General features: G+C 62.7%; 1 protein-coding gene across 1 annotated transcript; it reads left to right on the top strand.

Moving 5' to 3' along the window:
* Window positions 1–2,662: 2,662 nt before the first annotated feature.
* TNFAIP2 (TNF alpha induced protein 2) lies at window positions 2,663–16,172 on the top strand. Its single transcript, XM_079913414.1, has 12 exons — window positions 2,663–3,041; window positions 5,642–5,999; window positions 6,307–6,940; window positions 9,127–9,241; window positions 9,391–9,513; window positions 9,677–9,777; window positions 10,395–10,493; window positions 11,041–11,164; window positions 12,002–12,124; window positions 12,328–12,483; window positions 12,672–12,793; window positions 14,391–16,172. Exons 1-12 carry the CDS (start codon window positions 3,021–3,023, stop codon window positions 14,530–14,532), a joined length of 2,118 nt encoding a protein of 705 aa, XP_079769540.1. The 5' UTR covers window positions 2,663–3,020; the 3' UTR covers window positions 14,533–16,172.
* The last annotated feature ends 1,589 nt before the right edge of the window (window positions 16,173–17,761 follow it).

Genomic DNA, 17,761 nt, shown 5'->3' with positions numbered 1-17,761 from the left:
TCAAGTTTATAGAGATGGAAAGTAGAATGGTGGGTGCCAGGCTAGTGGGAAGGTGACGAAGGGGAGTTAGTGTTTAATGAGTACGGAGCTTCAGTTTTGCAAAGTGACAAAATTCTGGAGGTGGATGGTGGTGACGGTTGCATGACAATGTATGACATCATGCCACTGACCTATATATTTAAAATGGTCAAAATGGCACATTTGGTTATGTGTATTTTACCACAATTAAAAAAAAAAGTCATCTGTCATTTCCAAGCGGAGGGAAGGCACGTGTCCTGGGCCTCCCAAGCCCTGAGTTGCATGCAAGGAGCTGACTACAGCTCCTGGCCAGGTGCTGGCACACTTGACTTCCGGGCTGGCCTGAAGGGTCTACTGCCAGTCCGCTCCTGCGTGCTGCCCTCCCTGCCAGGTGGAACTGGCCTGCAGCCCCCCCACCCATCGCCTGGGGAGGTGGGGGATGGGAGAGCAGCTGGCCAGGGACACTCTCAACAAGCATCTGATGCTCATTTCCTGCTGAGGGTGGAATTCTTGGCTGGCCTTTGGCTCCTTCTGGAAGTGTGGTCTCCTGGGGACAGTCTCCTCATCTGTCAAAAGGGGTTAGAATAGCTCCTGCCCTATGGGCCCCGCTGGCAGTCACACCCCTTGGCCCTCTATGCAGCCCTATTTTCAGAGGATTTCCCTTGAGTTGGGGGCTTCACATATGTGACGCTTGACCCTCATGCCTGAACTCAGGGAAAGAAGTACCTGGTGCAGCCACAGGAGGGGTGGGCAGCTTTTCCCACCCCCTAGCCGCAGCCTGGAGCTCAGTGAGGCCATGGAGAGGGGCGCAGGTGTCATGGCAGCTGGGGACGAGGGTGGCTGCCCAGCATCTGCCCGGTGAAGCATCCTTCCTGTCCCTGAAGACCAGGGTCTGGAGCTCTGAGGGGGTGGTGGGGTCTTTGAGCCTGACACTGTCCCCTCCCCCCATTACCCAGAGCACTTTGGATTCTCCAGCAATTTCCCAATCTGTGTGGGGTTAGAAGAAGAAGCCTGGTGGGAAGGCATGGGGATTGTGCAATGAGGCCACAGCAGGCAGCCACGGAGGCACTGGGCCAGGACCCCTTGCTTCTTGCCCTTGTCACCCTGTCTGGCTGGATGAACTTGGGGGGAGGGGGGTTCTGGCCTTTAGTCTCCCCATCTATGCACTGGGAGCAGCTGGAATGACCCTCCAGCTGCTGGGGCACTGTGACCAGTTGGTTCAGATCTGAAAAATGTCACCCCTGCGGCTACAGGGAGAGAAGGGGTGGAGCCCTTCTTACTGCAGCCTCCCCTTCCCACCCCCCCTCCCCCCGAGGGACAGGATCGATGTCCAAGCCCCAATGGTGGCCCTTCGCCACCATTCCTAAGGAGGAAGAGGAAGTTCTCAGTTCCAAAGGGCACCCCCATCTCCCCGCTGCCTTGCCCACTTGGCCAGGCCTCCCAGGCTGCAGAGATCTGTGCCCAGTTCCCAGGGGGAGCAGGGAACCAGTGGGGAGGGGGAGGGGTGGCAAACAAAAGGGAGGGAGGAGCAGAGGCTCTATTAAGAAGCAAAAAGGAAGCTGGTGCCCAGGCGGGAAATTCCTGAGCCACAGGGTCCTTTCCAGAGGGCAGGAATTCCTAAGATGTGAAACGGGGAAGGGGTACTCTTCACCAGCACCCCTCTGGCCCTTTGACAGAAAAACAGGGCTTAGATAGGGAAACGGAGGCCCAGAAAGGGATGTGACCTGCTCAAGGCCACGCTGAGTGCGGACAAAGCTGGGCTGAGTGAGACTCAAGCCTGAGCTGTCGGGGTCCCCATCTGGTGCCTTTAGGAGCCTGTCCTGGCCCAGCGCCGGTCCCAGGAAGGGAGAGTGTTTCAGTGGGAGTCCTACAGGCCTGCGTGTGGGTTCCGACCACCGACCACCATTTATTGCCTGTGTGCCCTCGAGCAAGTCACTCACTTCCCCCCCCTCGGCCCCCCCCACCCCGGGCACGCGGGCCTCTCACTGTTGTGGCCGCTCCCGTCGCGGAGCACAGGCTTCGGACGCGCAGGCTCAGCGGCCATGGCTCACGGGCCCAGCCGCTCCGCGGCATGTGGGATCTTCCCGGACCGGGGCATAAACCCGCGTCCCCTGCATCGGCAGGCGGATTCTCAACCACTGCGCCACCAGGGAAGCCAAGTCACTCACTTCTGTGAGCCATTTCTCCGTTTTAAGCAAGACTCGACGGTGACAGCGTATGCAAGGCACCAGCACAGGTGCTTTGTCCATGGCTGACCAACCCCCGATCCCTTAGGGAGGCTCCTCCATGAAGGCCCCCTCCCATGGCTCTCTGCGGCCACAGTGATACCCAGAGTGGGAACACTCTCTCCAGAGGGAGTGATTCTCCGCGCGGCCAACCTCCGAGGGAGTCAGGTGGGACTGTCCCCAGCACCCCGCGGGGGAAAGGGGACTCCCCACAGTTGGGCTGAGCTGGGGTGGGTGCTGGATCTGTGACGCGCGAAAGTGGTCCTGAGCGCGGGGGCCCCTCCCAGCCAGCCAATCGGAAGCCGTCGTCGGACAACGGGTCAGCGCCAGACCCACTCCGTCCGCCTTGGGTGCCGGTCCCGCGCCCGACACAGTCTGGCGACGCTTGGCCAGCCCAGTCATCCCGTCCGGGCTGGTGGGAGGTCGTGACCCCGTCCCCCGCTCCCCTGCTAAGCAGGCCCCGCACCGCCTGGGGGGGCGCGCGCACCGGACACGGGGACACAGGCAGCCCCCGCCACGCTGTGCTTTGGCCTTCGCCCGCGGGTTTTCCGCGGAGGCGGCGGGCGGGGCGAGCGGGCCCAGCGGGGGCGGAGTCTGCGTCTATTTCAGGCGGCGCCCGGCTCAGCCCAGACAGCGGCGGCCCGGCCCGGACACAGTAAGTGACCTCCGCCCGCCGTGCGTCCGTCCCCAACCTCTCCGCGCGGCTGCCCGGCCGCCCCGACCCCGAGTCTCCGGCCCCATCCCACGAGGGAGCGGCCGGCGCGACGGAGGGGACCAATGGGGCAGGACGGAGCCCAGGTCTCTGGCAGCCCCTCTTCTAGGGAAACTGAGGCCCCCGGGCTGAGCTGCTGCGTCAGGGTGCAGAGGGTCCGGCTTCGATGCTCCCAGCGGAGGACTGCGTCCCGCAAAAAGCATCAGGGAGGGGCTGTGGGGAAAGGCGCCGGGTGTCCCTTCCTTTTGCGGTAGGAAGCGGGACCTATAAGCACGGAGGAGCTAGGCACAGGGGCCAGGGAGGCTTGGGTGGACCTCAGCCCTGACCCGGAAAGGAGGGTGAGGGTGTGTGTGCCTGAGGAGAAGCCGGGGGAGGTGGGAGGACCCGAGGGGTGCCACTGTTGGGCCACAGGCTGTGGCCACAGGGTATGACTCGGAGCACTCCCCTTCCTGTCTCAGTGTGCCCAGCCGCGAGCCTGGCCTTAAAGGATCCCTCTCCTGCCCTCTTCTGCTGTATCCGGGCGCCAGGATTAGCCTGACAGACACTGGGACACATGACGCAGACCCTTACTGAGGCCTGGCTAGGTGCCAGCATGTGTCTGAGTGGTTTCCTCACATCCTTTCAGCAGTACTGTGAGGTGGGGTCCTCATCCCCATTTCCCAGATGGGGAGACTAAGGCCTATGAAGGAAGGGTGAAGTCTGGTCCACACCCTAGTGGGTGGTACAGCTAAGCCCACAGTTGTTCTCTTCCTATTGCACCAGCTGCCTCAGAGTCCAGGCCTGGGACGTGGGCCAAGGGGGCTGCTGCAGGACCCTGAAGGGTGAGGAGAGTTTGTGCCACAGAGGCGAGGAGGCAGCGATGCCATGCGGGGACCTGCAGGAGCCAGGTCTGGAGGCTGGGTAGAGCCTAGCACGTGTGGGGACGGAGGAGGTGGGGGGCAGTGAGGACAGAAGTGAGGCCGGTGGGAGCACAGCGGGTCAGATGGCCCTCACCCTCACCCCAGCGGGGGGCAGAGGTGGGGCCTGGGGGCCCAGGGTGGCACTGAGCAGCCCCAGCCAGCCGGCCAGACCAGCTCCTGTGGGTGCCTGGCATGAAAATGGGATGGATTAGGAGGGAAGCTGGGGCAAGGGCTCTGCAGGGCAGAAATGCCCAGAGTACCCCCTGCTTGGTTCTGGAGTGGAACTCTCAGGCCACATGGCACAGGGAACGCAACGGAGATCCAGCAGGGTAGGACTCTGCCCAGGGTAGGACTCTGCCCAGGCACCTGCTGAAACCAGTGGGAGTGTGAGAAAGCCCGGCTTCCTGGCCACTGAGTGGCTCTGGTCAAGCCCGGGGGTTTGGGACGAGTCCTCGGGCGGATGCGAGAGGAGGCTGGGCCGATGGGGAGGCAGTAGGGGTTGTAGAAAGTCTGACAGGCCTAATCCCACCCCGCCTCCTGCCGCCTCAATTTCTCTCTCTGGATGATTGGATCACCCCATCTGCCTTGCAGGGCCGTTGCAGGGGCGAACTGAAGTCACTGTTTGTGTGAGTCATGACTTGGTGTGTTTACTCTCGGGTGGTGGGGCAGGCACTGTGGTTATGCATCACCCCCGTTACCAGGGAGGCCCAGCCCTGCCCCGCTCCCTCCTTTGGGGTCAGCCATGTTCCCCTCCACCGGTCCTGGCCTGGCTTTCACAATGGTCAAGGTGCTGGGGAGGGTGCTGCCCCTCTGAATGTGGCTGGCGAGGTGCTGGGGGCCACGAGGCAGGGGTGCCCGGAGCCAGGTGATCCGAGTTCCAAGCCCAGGCTGTTGACCATGGGGGCATTTTAAGCCCCTCTGAGCTAGCTGTGTGAGATGAGGAAAATAACACGCCTCCTGGAAGGGAGTGCGGAAGTGATGGGATGGGCACTCAGGAAGCGCCCAGAAAATGGAAGCTTTTGTGACGATGATGTCACCCCATTTGTGGAGCCGGGAAGCTTGGGTTTCCAGTCCCAGTTGCCAGTTGCCGTGTGACCTCAGACAGCCCTGTGCCTCACTGGGCCCCTTGTCCCTACGGACGTGGGAAAGACCCCCTGAAGCTTGAGGGGGCACTGTGGTTTCTGTAGACTTGAGCCCCAAGGTCATATAGGGGTCAGGCCCTGCCTACCTTGTGGTCCCAGCCGGAGCAGCTGTGCTTCTGCTCAGAGCGCTCCTCTGTGACCCTAAAGCTGTACGAGTCAAGACAAGAACCGGCAAAATGGAGGACGGGGCTGGGGCTGGATTCCCGCCTCGGTCCGCCGCTGGTGCTCTGTGACCTTTCTGGACCTCGGTTCTCGCTCGGCGCCGTGGGACGGCGGCCCGTGGTCTGCCTGCTCCCCTGGGGTCTCATGGAATCCGGGTGGTTCTCATGCACTGCAGTCCCTTCTCCCTGCCCAGAGGGTGGGCTGTCAAGGAAGGATTTGCCTTCTGTCTGGAATACGCCTCCCAAGCCCAGCTTCCTCCCTGCCTCGGCAGTTCTCGGAGGGCTGGTGGGTCCTGAGGAACTGGTGTCCGGGGAGAGAGTTGAGTTGTTGGTGCCCATCTGGGCCAGGAGAATGCCAGAGCCTGGTGGTCATACAGGTGAAAATGCATCAACCTGGCTGTGTACCTGGGCCGGGGAGCCGGGAGCCAGGCCCATCCCCTGGTGACCGCTGAGCCTTTCATTCCCTCGCCTTGCCAACCCGCAGGCCCGAGCCGGCGTCATGCTGAAGACGATGACCTTACAAGGCTTTACGGGCCAGCAGCCTGCGCCAGGGGCCCTTGACTTGCCCCGAAGCCCCCAGAAGTTGCCCTTCACCTCGGAGGCAGAGTCAGAAGCCTCCATGTCCGAGGCCTCCTCCGAGGACCTGGTGCCACCCCTGGAGGCCGACGAAGCCCCAGATAGGGATGAAGGAGAGGCTGCGAAGAAGAAGAAGAAGTCGAAAGGCCTGGCCAACATGTTCAGCGTCTTCACCAAAGGGAGGAAGAAGAAGAGTCAGCCCAGCTCAGCAGAGACAGAGGGCGACTCTGAGTCCCAGTCCGGGCCGGCTGGCCGGCTGCCCACAGGTAGGCAGGGGCCCCAGGTCCCAGCCAGGCAGGGTCTGGGCAGGATCGGGGCTCACTGGAGTGGACGCCCCACTCACCCAGGACAGAGAGGGCAGGGAAGGTGGGCGCGGAGGTGTCTCCCTTGCCAGCTTCCCCTGCGCGCCCTGATCTCAGGGGCAGGGAGCGAGCGGAGGGGTCCTCGGTCCTGTCTGGGACGTCGACTCGCCCCTTCCGGCGCCTCACCTCACCTTTTGAGGTCTCGGCCCACGGGAGGTGACTGGTGGGTTTCGGGGCCCCGGGCCGCGCTAACGTCGGGTCCTGGCCGCAGTGGAGGAGCTCAAGGCCGACCTGGAGCACGGGCGGCTGGAGGCGGCGGGGCCGCTGCTGGCGCTGGAGCGGGAGCTGCAGGCGGCCATGGCGGCGGGCGGCGTGAGCGAGGAGGAGCTGCTGCGGCGCCAGAGCAAGGTGGAGGCGCTGTACGTGCTGCTGCGCGACCAGGTGCTCGGCCTGCTGCGCCGGCCGCTGGAGGCGGCGCCGGAGCGGCTGCGCCAGGCGCTGGCCGTGCTGGCCGAGCAGGAGCGCGAGGACCGCGCGGCGGCGGCGGCGGGGCCCGGGCCCTCGGCACTGGCGGCCACGCGGCCCCGGCGCTGGCTGCAGCTGTGGCGGCGCGGCGTGGCGCAGGCGGCCGAGGAGCGCCTGGGCCAGCGGCCGGCCGCGGCTGCCGAGGGCCGCACGGAGGCCGAGCGCGCCTTCCTGCACATGGGCCGCACCATGAAGGAGGACCTGGAGGCCGTGGTGGAGCGGCTGAAGCCGCTGTTCCCCGCCGAGTTCGCCGTGGTGGCGGCCTACGCCGAGAGCTACCACGAGCACTTCGCGGCGCAGCTGGCGGACTTGGCGCAGTTCGAGCTGAGCGAACGCGACACCTACGTGCTGCTGGTCTGGGTGCAGAACCTCTACCCCAAGTAAGCGGCTGGGCAGCCGGGCGCCCCGGTGCTGGGCGGGGCCCCAGGGGCAGGGAGGCCGCTCTGCAGGGGCTGTCACCGCGTGCAGGGAGTTCCAGGTGGGAGAAGCACAGATGGGCTTGGACTCAAGGGGGCAGGGCCTGGGCTGGGTCTGCTTTGCACTTGGAGTCCTTAGTCTCTTGGGCCTCGGCCCCATTCCACAGTTGGGGAAACTGAGGCACAGAGAATGGCAGGGACTTCATCATTCACTCATGAGTTCCCAGTCTGGGGAGGGCATGAAGCAGCGCCCATCCAGAGCAGGAAGGGGTGTGGCAGGGGAGCCCGGAGGAGGGGGCCCTGACCTCGCCTGGGTCAGCCCAGGAAGCCAGCTCAGAAGAGACGGCGCAGACTTCTGCCTGCCACAGGAGTTTGCTGCTCTGGGGCAGCGCCCAGTCTAATAGAGGTCAGGCAGGGCAGGAAAGAGGAGGACAGGTCAGTAAGAGGGAGGGTGGTGTTCCGGCAAAGGGAGTCATCTTCCAGGGCCTGAGGCTGAGCTGTGAAGCATTCTGGGAGCTGTGTGGAGCTGTCAGTGTTTGGATTATCCAGCAGGCCCCTGGGGGCACTCCCAGGCAGGACAGGGAGCAGGGGCAGGGTGGGGCCGCTGGGCCTGTTGGGAAGATCCCCATGGTGCAGGGTCACCCAGTGAGGCCGCACAGAGCTGGGCTCTGGCCCCCGAGGCCTGGAGCCCCTCAGTTTGGAAGGCTTGCTCTGCCGGTGAAGGATACCTGGTTACCAGCCGGGTACCGCCTCAGGCATCCCCTCATTTCCCCAGACATCTGGTCGTTCACATAAGCTGGGTGGGGAGAGACTTATACTGCAGCATGGAGATGACCAAGGCATGAGAGGCCAGGGGCTCCTGTAGGGACTGGCCCCGGCACCCAGTGTAAAGCCCACAGGAAGCCTGGAGGTGTAGCCCGTGTGAGCAATGTCCAAGCATCTCGGGGACACATCTCGGTGGCCAGTGGTCTCGGTTGGTACTGGTGGGTCAGCCTCGCGGGGGCCGGAGGAAGGGCCGGTTGGGGAGTGGTGGGTGAGGAGTCGGCAGGGCATAGGGAAATTGGCACAGGGCAGGGGGTGCGGGAGAGTCAGGGCGGCTCTGAACCTGTTCCTTCTTGCTTGTCCTGACTCACCAGGAAGTGCCAGGCACTCACACTTCTCACCCTCAGCCTTCCTGTCCCAGTGACCCCAGGGGCTTTTAGCCTGGGACCCACTGGGGTCACTGCAGCAGGAAACTGAGGCCAGCCGGGCATGGAGCCCCGAGGGGGGGAGTCCAGGGGGGCTCCGTGGAGGCCTGTGTGGCCAGAAGTGCGGGGAGCAAAGGGGCACAGCGCATCCAGGCTGGGGGAGGGGCAGAGAGGGCCATTCTTGAGCCTCCAGGCGGACCAAGGTCCCTGAGGAAGTCCCAGGGCTGGGCAGTCCCCAGGGGGCTCTGGGACCCAACAGAGGTCCACAGGGATGGGTGGATCTGCCTCCTCAGAGCAGTTCAGGGTGGTGCGGGAACAGCCCTTCCTGCTTGGACTGGCCCACCTCTGGGGGCAGCAGACCCGGCTCGGGGGGCGGGGGGAAGAGGGCACAGGGCTAGTGGGTGCCCAAGGCCAGCAGGGCTGGAGTGTGGTGGGGGATGGGTGAGAAGGAGGCAGAGGGTAAGGAGTTGTATCCTGTCTGTGTGAGAGCGGGGAGCCCTTAGAGCCGGGAGATCAGACCTGAGAGGTGGTACTGCCTGTTGGGTGGAGGAGGGATTGTTGGAGGTGAGGGCAGAAGCGGGGAGCCAGGGAGGGGGGTCCTGCAGTGAGCCAGGCGAGAGGGCGGTGGCTGGGCAGGGGGGTGCCTCTAGCCGGGTAGCTTGCGGCTCATCAGTTTCGGGGCGGTATTTCGGAGCAGAAGCAGATGGGGGTGAGAGAGTAAAGGAGGCACGACAGTTCCAGGGTTGGGGGCCTGGATCAGGCTGAGCAGGTGCAGGGCCCACCGCATGAGGTGGGGAAGCAGGGATGGGGTTCGGTGGAGGCAGGCAGCTGAGCTCTGGGCCTGCCAGAGGCTGAGGCCAGGAGAGCTGAGCTCTGGGCCTGCCAGAGGCTGAGGCCGAGGAGGAGGGCTCTTGCTGGACGGGTGGCGTGAGCTTTCCTCATGCCAGCCCCCTCTGCCCACAGTGACGTCATCAACAGCCCCAAGCTGGCAGGCGAGCTGCAAGGAGTCGGGCTTGGGAGCCTCCTGTCCCCCAAGCAGATCCGGCTGCTGGAGGCCACGTTCCTCTCCAATCAGGTGGTGAGTCCAGCGCCAGCGCCAGGGCCGGGGCAAAGGAGGGGCGGGAAGGAAGCGGAGGGGCGGCCGGGGCAGACAGGACGTGGCAGGGAGCCTGACAGGCACGTCCACGTGGGCTTCGCGCTCCCCTGACCAGCCCCCCCTCCCCCAAGGCCAGCGTGAAGGAGCTGACGGCCCGTGCCCTGGAGCTGGAGTCACAGCGCTGGACCCAGGATGTGGCTCCGCAGAGGCTGGACGGCCGCTGCCACAGTGAGCTGGCCATTGACATCGTCCAGGTAGCACGGCTGCCCCTCGTGCACGAGCGCACATCCTTGCGTGCAAACACACGCTCGCCCCTGAGCACAGTCCCTCTTTTCCATGTCTTACCGACCCCCGCACCCGCCCCAGCCCCAGCCCTAGACCGGGTGGGCCCCTGCTCAGTTCACCTCACCCCTGCAGATCATCTCCCAGGGCCAGGCCAAGGCCGAGAGCATCACCCTTGACCTGGGCGCGCAGATGAAGCACTTGCTGCTGGTGGAGCTGGCTGCGTTCCTCAACAGGTGGGTGACGGCCTGTGCGCGCGCAGGAAGGGTCCCTGCGGCCACCCCTCTCAGCGCCCCGCCGCGCCCTCGTGCCCCAGGTGGGGATCCAAGCTAGATCAGTGCCCCTCCCTGCTCCTCGGGGGTCTGTCATTCTGAGCAGGCGTCCTCATCCCCCTGTACCACCCACCTGGGTGCTGAGAGCCTCAGGTAATCTGACCACCTGCTCTCGGCAAAGCTCCCAGCAGAGCAGCCCCCAGCTGCAAAGAAGATGCCCAGTGAGGGACTGAGACACTGGCCTCCCCATCCGGGCACGCTCCAGTCTGCACCCTCACGGTTCTCTTGGCTAGCTCCCTCCGCCTCCTCTGAGGACCCCTGCATGGCCCAGGCCTCCAGTCTTCCAGCTCTAGAGGGGGCCTGGGGGAAGGAGGGAGGCAGCAGAGCGGGGTGGACACCCTCTTCAGGAGCTCTGCAGGGGCCCTGGCCTCACTGGCCTGAGCACGTGAAGCCAGTTACAGGATGCTTCGGGGCTAGGGGCCCCTCCCTGTGCTGCAGGGAGCCCACATGTAAACCCAGGGAGGCTGCTCCTGTCCCGGTGTTTGTGCTGGTCCCGCATGTTCCCTTTCGGGTTTCACCAGCTACCAGCGTGCCTTTGATGAATTTCTGGAGAGGAGCAAACAGCTGAGAAATTACAGGGCCAATGTCATCGCCAACATCAACAACTGCCTCTCCTTCCGGTGAGGGCACTGGGTGGGGTTTGTGGGAGCCGGCATCACTGGGGCTGCCTGCCTGTGAGAGAGAGAGGGTAACTGGGAGGCGGCTGGGAGGTGCCCGGGATGGGGGGGGAGGGACAGCTTCAGCAGAGATGTTGAATTAAAACGAGCAGGTCCGTAAGGAAATGCCAGGGCCTGTGGCGGCGGCAGCAGTGAACATTTATCTAGTGCTGGGGGTCAAGCACTCGCGCAACTGATTTACTTTATTTTATTTTACCCTTATGACAACCCTGTTAGGTAGGTACAGTGATCACGTCCATTAAGCAGATGAGCAAAGTGAGGTGCTGTGGAGAGGCCCTCAGTTAGAAGAGGATGTGGTGTTACGTGTGTGCTGGGAGTGGGAAGGCTGGGCCCTGCTTCGGCAGCATGGGTGGGATGATGTGGACTTGCTCCCATGGGGAGTGGGGAGCCAGGGAGGGTTCTAGAGGAATGGTTTAGGAAGATTAGCCTCAGGCTCACTGGCTCTCTGGGCAGGACTGGTGTGATCTCCCTGCCTCCCCTGTCCTTCCAGGATGTTCGTGGACCAGAAGTGGCAGACACCACAGGACATCCCGAGCCACCTGCTGAGCCCCCTGGATGAGCTCAAGAGTCATGGCGTTGATACCCTGCTCCAGAGCCTGTTTGGGGCCCTGAAGGTAGCTGGAACCTCCTGCCGTGTGTCACATGCTGAGTCCGGTGCTGGGGGAGGGCGGGGAGGGCCTGGGAGGGGGCTGGGCAGGGAGGGTGGCAGAAGCGAAGAGCTGGCACGTGGAAGGCGTGGTGTGAGACCAGGTGAGGGGGCCGTGGCGGGCCCTTGACCTCACTCCCAACGCTTCAGCCCCGGGGCTTGGCCTCAGAGGGCCGCCCAGGGCCCTCGGGTACAGACAGGAAGCTTCAATGCCCGTCCCCCGCTTAGACGCCCCAGACCCTCCTGCCCAGGCCCTGTCCCCGTGCCTAACTCCCAGCTGTGATGCTCAGAGCCTTTGGCAGCCGTCACCACGTCTGCTGTGGGCCAAGAAATCCACAGAAACCCTTTAGCGCCTTTAGCAGAGGATGAGGCAGGGGTCCCAGGAAACGAGGAGGAGGGACTCCCTGCCTGCCCTCCATGGGAACCCGCCCTGGCCTCAGTGCCCAGCAGCTGTGGGTGACCAGGCGGTGACCCTGGATGACTTGGCTGGCTCCTCACAGGCCCAGCCAAGCACAAGGCTTTGTTTATGTAGGAATTTATTTATTTAAGGAGGGTGGCCAGTGGAAAAGGCCTCAGGGCAGGCAGATGGCAGCTGGTCGGCCTCTGAGAAGGGTGTGCAGACCACGCCTCCAGTCCCTGCCTGCGAGCAGGGGCCCAGCGCTCCCTGGCTTCCTTGGGAGTCCTTAACGTCCCCGGCCCCTGTCCTGGGCCCCGTGTGTCTGTGTGTGTCTGTGTGTGCATGTTTCTGCAGCTGGCCCTTCCTCTGCAGGGCGTGGCCAGACATCCTGCTTCTCTCCTTTCACAGCCGCTGTTCAAGAGGTTCACACAGACCCGCTGGGCGGCCCCCGCGCAGACCCTGGAGGAAATTATCTCCGTGGTGGGCGAGAGGCTGCCCGAGTTCTCTGAACTGCAGGACTGTTTCCGGGAGGTAAGGGGGTGCTGAGCTGGTGGCAGGAGCCGGAGGGGGGGGTCTGGACATGCGCGCACACACGCGCACGCACGCGCACACACACGGACGCGCTCCTGTGCTCTGGCATCCGCCCCTCCCTGGACCCTGGCTTCGAAGCCTCGAGGGAGGTGGTGGGTTTCCTGTGTGTTGGCTCACATGGCCCTGCCCACTCGCCCACCCAGGAGCTCATGGAGGTTGTACACCTGCACCTGGTGAAAGAGTACATCGTCCGCCTCAGCAAGCGGCGCCTGGTCCTCAAGACGGCAGAGCAGCAGCAGCAGCTGGCGGGGCACATCCTGGCCAACGCTGAGCTCATCCAGCGCTTCTGCACTCAGAACGTAAGCCCCCACCCGCCCCTCCCAGCTCCCACTCCCATAGGCTGCCCTCCCGCTCCAAGCTCTTCACAGGCCAGGACAGCCCCTCTGGGCCTCTCCAAACCCAATCAGGTCGGACCTGAGCCTCTCTGGGCCCCTGGGTGGCCTCCGGGGCAGGGACAGCCTCCCTCCAACCAGGCCTGTGCCTGCAGGGCTCCCCGGCAACCTGGCTGCATCGTGCCCTCCCCATGCTCGCAGAGATTATTCGCCTGCAAGACCCCAGCGCCATCAAGATCGAGGTGGCCACGTGTGCCGCCTGGTACCCTGACTTCAGGTGAGAGCAAGGCACCAGAGGACCTGGGCAGGTAGCATGGCCTTGATGTACCCGGCTGTGGTCAGGGCCTGGTGGAGCCAGAATGAGTCCCTCCAGGGTGGGTAGAGCTCAGGTACCGGCCACCGTGATGCAGTCCCTTTGCTGAGTGCTGTGTACCGGCCACCATGCCCAGATCTTTACAGTGGCTGTTCACTCAGTCCTTACTGCCACCCTGTGAAGCTGACACTCTTCATCCCCATTTACAGATGAGACCTGGGGAGCTTAAGGAATGTGTCCAGGGTAACACAGCTAGTCAGTGGTAGAGCTAAGACGACAAAGCCAGGGGGTCTGGCTCCACAGCCCAGATTCTTAGCCTTTATGATACTGCCCCTCAGAGGGGAAACGGAGATCAGAGAGACCAGGGACCTGCTGGAGGCCATGGCAAGTCAGTAGTGAAGCTGGGGTCCACCACTCAGCCTAGGGGCCCTCAGGGGCGCGACCTGTGCCCTGGGTCCTAGTACCCCTGTTCCGGAGTGGAGGCTTAGCCCCTGGCTGCCTGAGGATCTGGTGAGTCAGGGAAATTGATTCTGTGGGCTGAGTCCTCTAATGCTGTCGGACTGTTCCAGTTATGGGATATGAGTTGGACTGTCCCGGCGTAGCCTAGTCCAGCCACTGGCTGACCCACTCCACCTACTCACCTACCCATCCCCTCACTTACACACTCACCCATCCATCTCCCCACTCATACAAGCACCTAGTTACCCACCTGCTCCCCCATCTTCTATCCATCCATCTGATGACCCACCCATCGACTCATCTGTCCATCCGTTGACCCATCCACCCATCCACCCACCTATTCATCCACCCTTCCACCCATCCACCTATCCATCTATCCACCTATCCACCTATCCATTCATCCACTGATCTATCCATCCATCCATCCACCCATCCACCCTTCCACCCATCCACGTATCCATCTATCCACCTATCCATCTATCCACCTATCCATTCATCCACTGATCTATCCATCCATCCATCCACCCATCCACCCATTCTACCAACAGTTACGGAGTGGTCTCCTACTAGGTACTGGTCTCCTTAGGCTCTGTTTTTGGCACCAGGATGCAATGAAGTACAAGACGGACAAGGTCTTCGTTCTCCCTCATGTTACTTACAGTCTGTTTAAGGTTAGCAACGATGAGGCGATCAGGCAAAGGAGTTCAATTGCGAGTGTTAAAGATTGTTTAACCAAGGTTGTGAACGACAGGAGGTGCTGACTTTAGAGATGGGAAAGCCTCTCAGGGGAGGTGACATTTTAGCTGAGAGCTAAAGGGTGAGACGAAGCGGGTTATCTCAAGAGCATGAGGAAGAGCACTCCAGGACGGACAGCCAGTGCAAAGGCCCCAGGTGGGCAGGAGCTTGGCGCACTCTGGAGACGCACGGTGGCCAGCGCCGCTGGAGCTCAGCGGGCAAAGGAGCGGGTGTGGGCGGTGCTGCTCGTGGGCAGGGGCTTGGCTGCAGTGCCCTGTGGCTCCGCCCGGAGTTTGGGGAGCTGGGAGGGGGTGTGAGCAGGGGTGTTGGCGAGCGGGCTGGACTGACAGCATACTCTCTTTGCCAGCAAAGGCCACCTGAGTGCCATCCTGGCCATCAAGGGGAACCTGACCAACAGTGAATCCAGGGGCATCCGGAGCATCCTGGACATCCACACGGGGGCGCGCGAGCCCTCCAAGTCCCTGTTTTCACTTGTAAAGGTTGGTTAGCTGCTTCCGCGGCCTGACCTGCTCGTGAGCTCATGGCGAGCAGCGGATGCCGCCCCGTTCGGGGGCCGTTCAGACCAGCACCGGCTTCACAGCCCCACACGGCCTCTCACGGACGTCCTGCCTTCTGCTGCTGCTTCTGACCAGCCCTGGCCTAGGCGCAGGTCCCTGGGCCGCGGGAACTGGACAGGCCCTGGCTTGTTCACCCCTCCCGTGGCGGGGCGGGGCGGGGGGGAGCTATGGGGACCCAAGGAGGCCACACATGAGAAGCTCCCTGTAGATGACAGGGGATCTTGCACGCTCTGAAGGAGGGGCCAGGAGGGGGAGTGGCCAGGGGACGGAGCTCCAGGGTCACCGCCTGTCTGTGGGGTCCTTCCACAGGCTGCCTCCGGATTGCCCTCCTCAGCCTGGGTCTTGGCGCCTCCCCAGCTCCTGGGCGGCGGCCTGAGCCTCACCCCCTCCTGCCTCCTCTGGTCCAGGGCTGTGCTGAGCTGGGCTCAGCCGGGGCGTGGAATGGAGGGCAGACTGGAGGGAAAAAAGGGAAAGATGAGCTCTCATCTGGGACCTGGAAAGGGGCCTGTGGGGTCCCATGGCACGCTGGGGGCAGAGCTGGCATCAGGGCCCCTGCAGCTCAGCCCCTGCCCCTTCTCTGCTTCCCCACGGGCTTCCCCTGAGGATGGGTCCGGGAGGGGCAAGGACCTCCTGGGTTTTCTCGGCCTCCGCCTTCCCCCACACGGAGACAGGCCCAGGGGTGCCTCCGCAGGTCCTCCCCGGAAGTCAGGCTGAGGTCTGGGCAGGGCAAGCTTGACCTCTGACTCCTCGGCCTCTGGATTCGTTTCCTATTGCCACTTCAGCAAACTTCCACAAGCTTAGTAGTTTAAGACGAGAACGCTCTTTCGGTTGTGGAGGTCAGAAGTCTGACGTGGGCCTAGTGGGCTAAAGCCAAGGTGTCAGCCGGCCTGGTTCTGTCTGGATGCTCCGGAGGGCCATTTCCTTGCCTTTTCCAGTTTTTAGAGGCCGGCCTACCCTGTTTCTTGGCTAGTGGCCCCCTTCTATCTCCAAAGCCAGCAACGGCCGGTCGATCTCTTTTTCACATCTCAGCACCCCTCTCCTGCCTCCATCTTCCTTCCTTAAGGACCCCAGTGATGACCTTTGACCCCCCCAGACAATGACCTTTGACCTACCCAGACAATCCAGGATCCTCTTCCGATGTCAAGTTCAGCTGATGAGCAACCTTAATTCCACCTGACCCCTTAACTCCTCTTTGCCTTGGAACCTGACGTAGTCGCAGTTCCAGGGATGTGGACGTGGGCGTCTTTGGAGGGGGGTATTATTTTGCCCACCTCAGCCTCCACCCATCCCCTGCCCTGTGGGGTGCCTTGTCCTATCCCAGGAAAACATGGGTTCAGTTACCCTCCTCGGCCTCTGCTTACCCCAGAGGCTCTCGGCAGTCAGACGTAGGCACAACTCCACCTCACCTGCGCCGCTGGGCACGCCGTGACGGGGTTTGCAGCCAGCTCTCGGGTTTGTGCTCCCTCTTTCCAGGTACTGTGGCCAGAAACTGGCCCGTGTAAGTGGTGCACAAAGGCCTTTGTACATTTGTAGGAGTTTGCATGTTTGATGTTATTATTATTATTTTTGATAGTACTGCTTTTGTATGTGTTTTTCTATAACATGATCTTAGTTTTTATAGCTTGCTATAAAGCTGATTTCAAAAGTGGCTGTGGAGTGATTTATTTTGGGAGCAAGGATGGGCCATCAGTGGCTTTCTCAGCCTCTTGGGGTCTGGCAGACCCTGTGCCCCCAGTTTCTGTGTCAAATCCCCAATGAGTCCGGCCCCCCAGCGTCTCCTACCCGCTTCTTACCTGTGAGCATGAGTTTTGGGAGGGTCTGCTGTGGGGCAAGGCCCATCACTTCGCCCTTCAGTTTCCTCACCTATAAAGGGTGGTCATGACCCTAACCATCCCCCCCACTGTCCTTTACTGAGGAAGGGGAGGCGGGGCCTCCAGACAGTCCTTTCAGCTCCACACATAGGGCCAGTGGGAACTGACTCTCATATTTCTGGAATTGACCTTGAAGGCTGCAGCTGTGAACAGAGCTGACCCCAGCTGTCCTCTACATCCCCATCCTGGCCCAGGATTGGGGGAAGGGCAGAGTCCCTGGGAGGGAAAGGGGAACCTGGGTGAACACATTCCACAGAGCTGAGGGGGCCGCCCAAGGGAGCCAAGGGTGAGTGGAGTCTGGCAGGAAAGGCCTGGATGGGGAGGGAAGGTCCTTTCAGATGAGATGGGGGTGGGATGGATCCACCAAGCAGTGTTGTGCAAGGAGGGGAGGGGAGGGGACAGTGGCGACTGGGGACGCCCTGCGTTTGGGCTCCCAGTGCGGGGTCCTGGGCGCGTTGAGCCTGCAGTGCGGGGTGGGAGTGGCCGCGGGTTTCCCCTGGCTCCTCCCGCAGAATCCGGGGTGAGAGATAAGAGGGAAGGGGGTGCACAGGGGGACGTGAAAGGAGCTGAGGACCAGATGGAAAGTTTTAGATCAATCCGGACAGACATTAATGGACCAAAGAGGATGGATTTGGACTCAAAAGTGCTGGGGTGCTGAGACCCCCAGTCTCACAGCAGCGGGGTGGGCCGGGGTCCGAGGAGAATAGAGGCAGCCGGAGGCAGGCACCCTGGGGTGGGGTTGGGGGGGCAGGGCCAGGTCAACTCCTGCTGGACCCAGCGCAGGAAGGGCCACCCCCGGCGGGGCAGGCGAAGGGCAATGAGAAGAGGACGTGGCCGTCGCAGTTAGGGACACCTTGCTGTTCCTGTAGGAGGGGTAGAGGTGTACAGAGTTCCCGTCAGGGCCGCCAGCTCAGGCCACCTACTTCAGTAACTTCCCGGTCACCGCAGGAAAATTCCTTTCAGGGAAGGATTTGCCCCAGAGTTGGGGAGTGAGTGACTGGGCAGAGGGGACAGAGGGCAGAGCCTGGGCAGGGGCCCCAAGACCCGGCTCCCCATCCAGGCTCCTGTGAACTGGAAGGGAGGCCACGGTGGATGGTGGGACAAGCATGGGTGGGACCCTCCAGCCCTCGCCCCATCCATGCTGGGGGCGGGGGGAGAGCTGGCCCGGGCCCTCCCTGAAGGGCTCACATTCCTGGGAGGCCCGGGAAGAACAGGGAGCAAGTAAGTAAACAGTCCAGACCCCAGTGCAGGGGGAGACGGGGAGGGGGTGATGCCGCAGTTACGGGCGG

This window comes from Stenella coeruleoalba (assembly GCF_951394435.1).
Source record: "Stenella coeruleoalba genome assembly, chromosome: 2".
Classification (NCBI taxonomy): Eukaryota; Metazoa; Chordata; class Mammalia; order Artiodactyla; family Delphinidae; genus Stenella; species Stenella coeruleoalba.
Note: the sequence above shows the minus strand (reverse complement) of the source record. Positions and strands in the feature narration are given on the sequence as shown.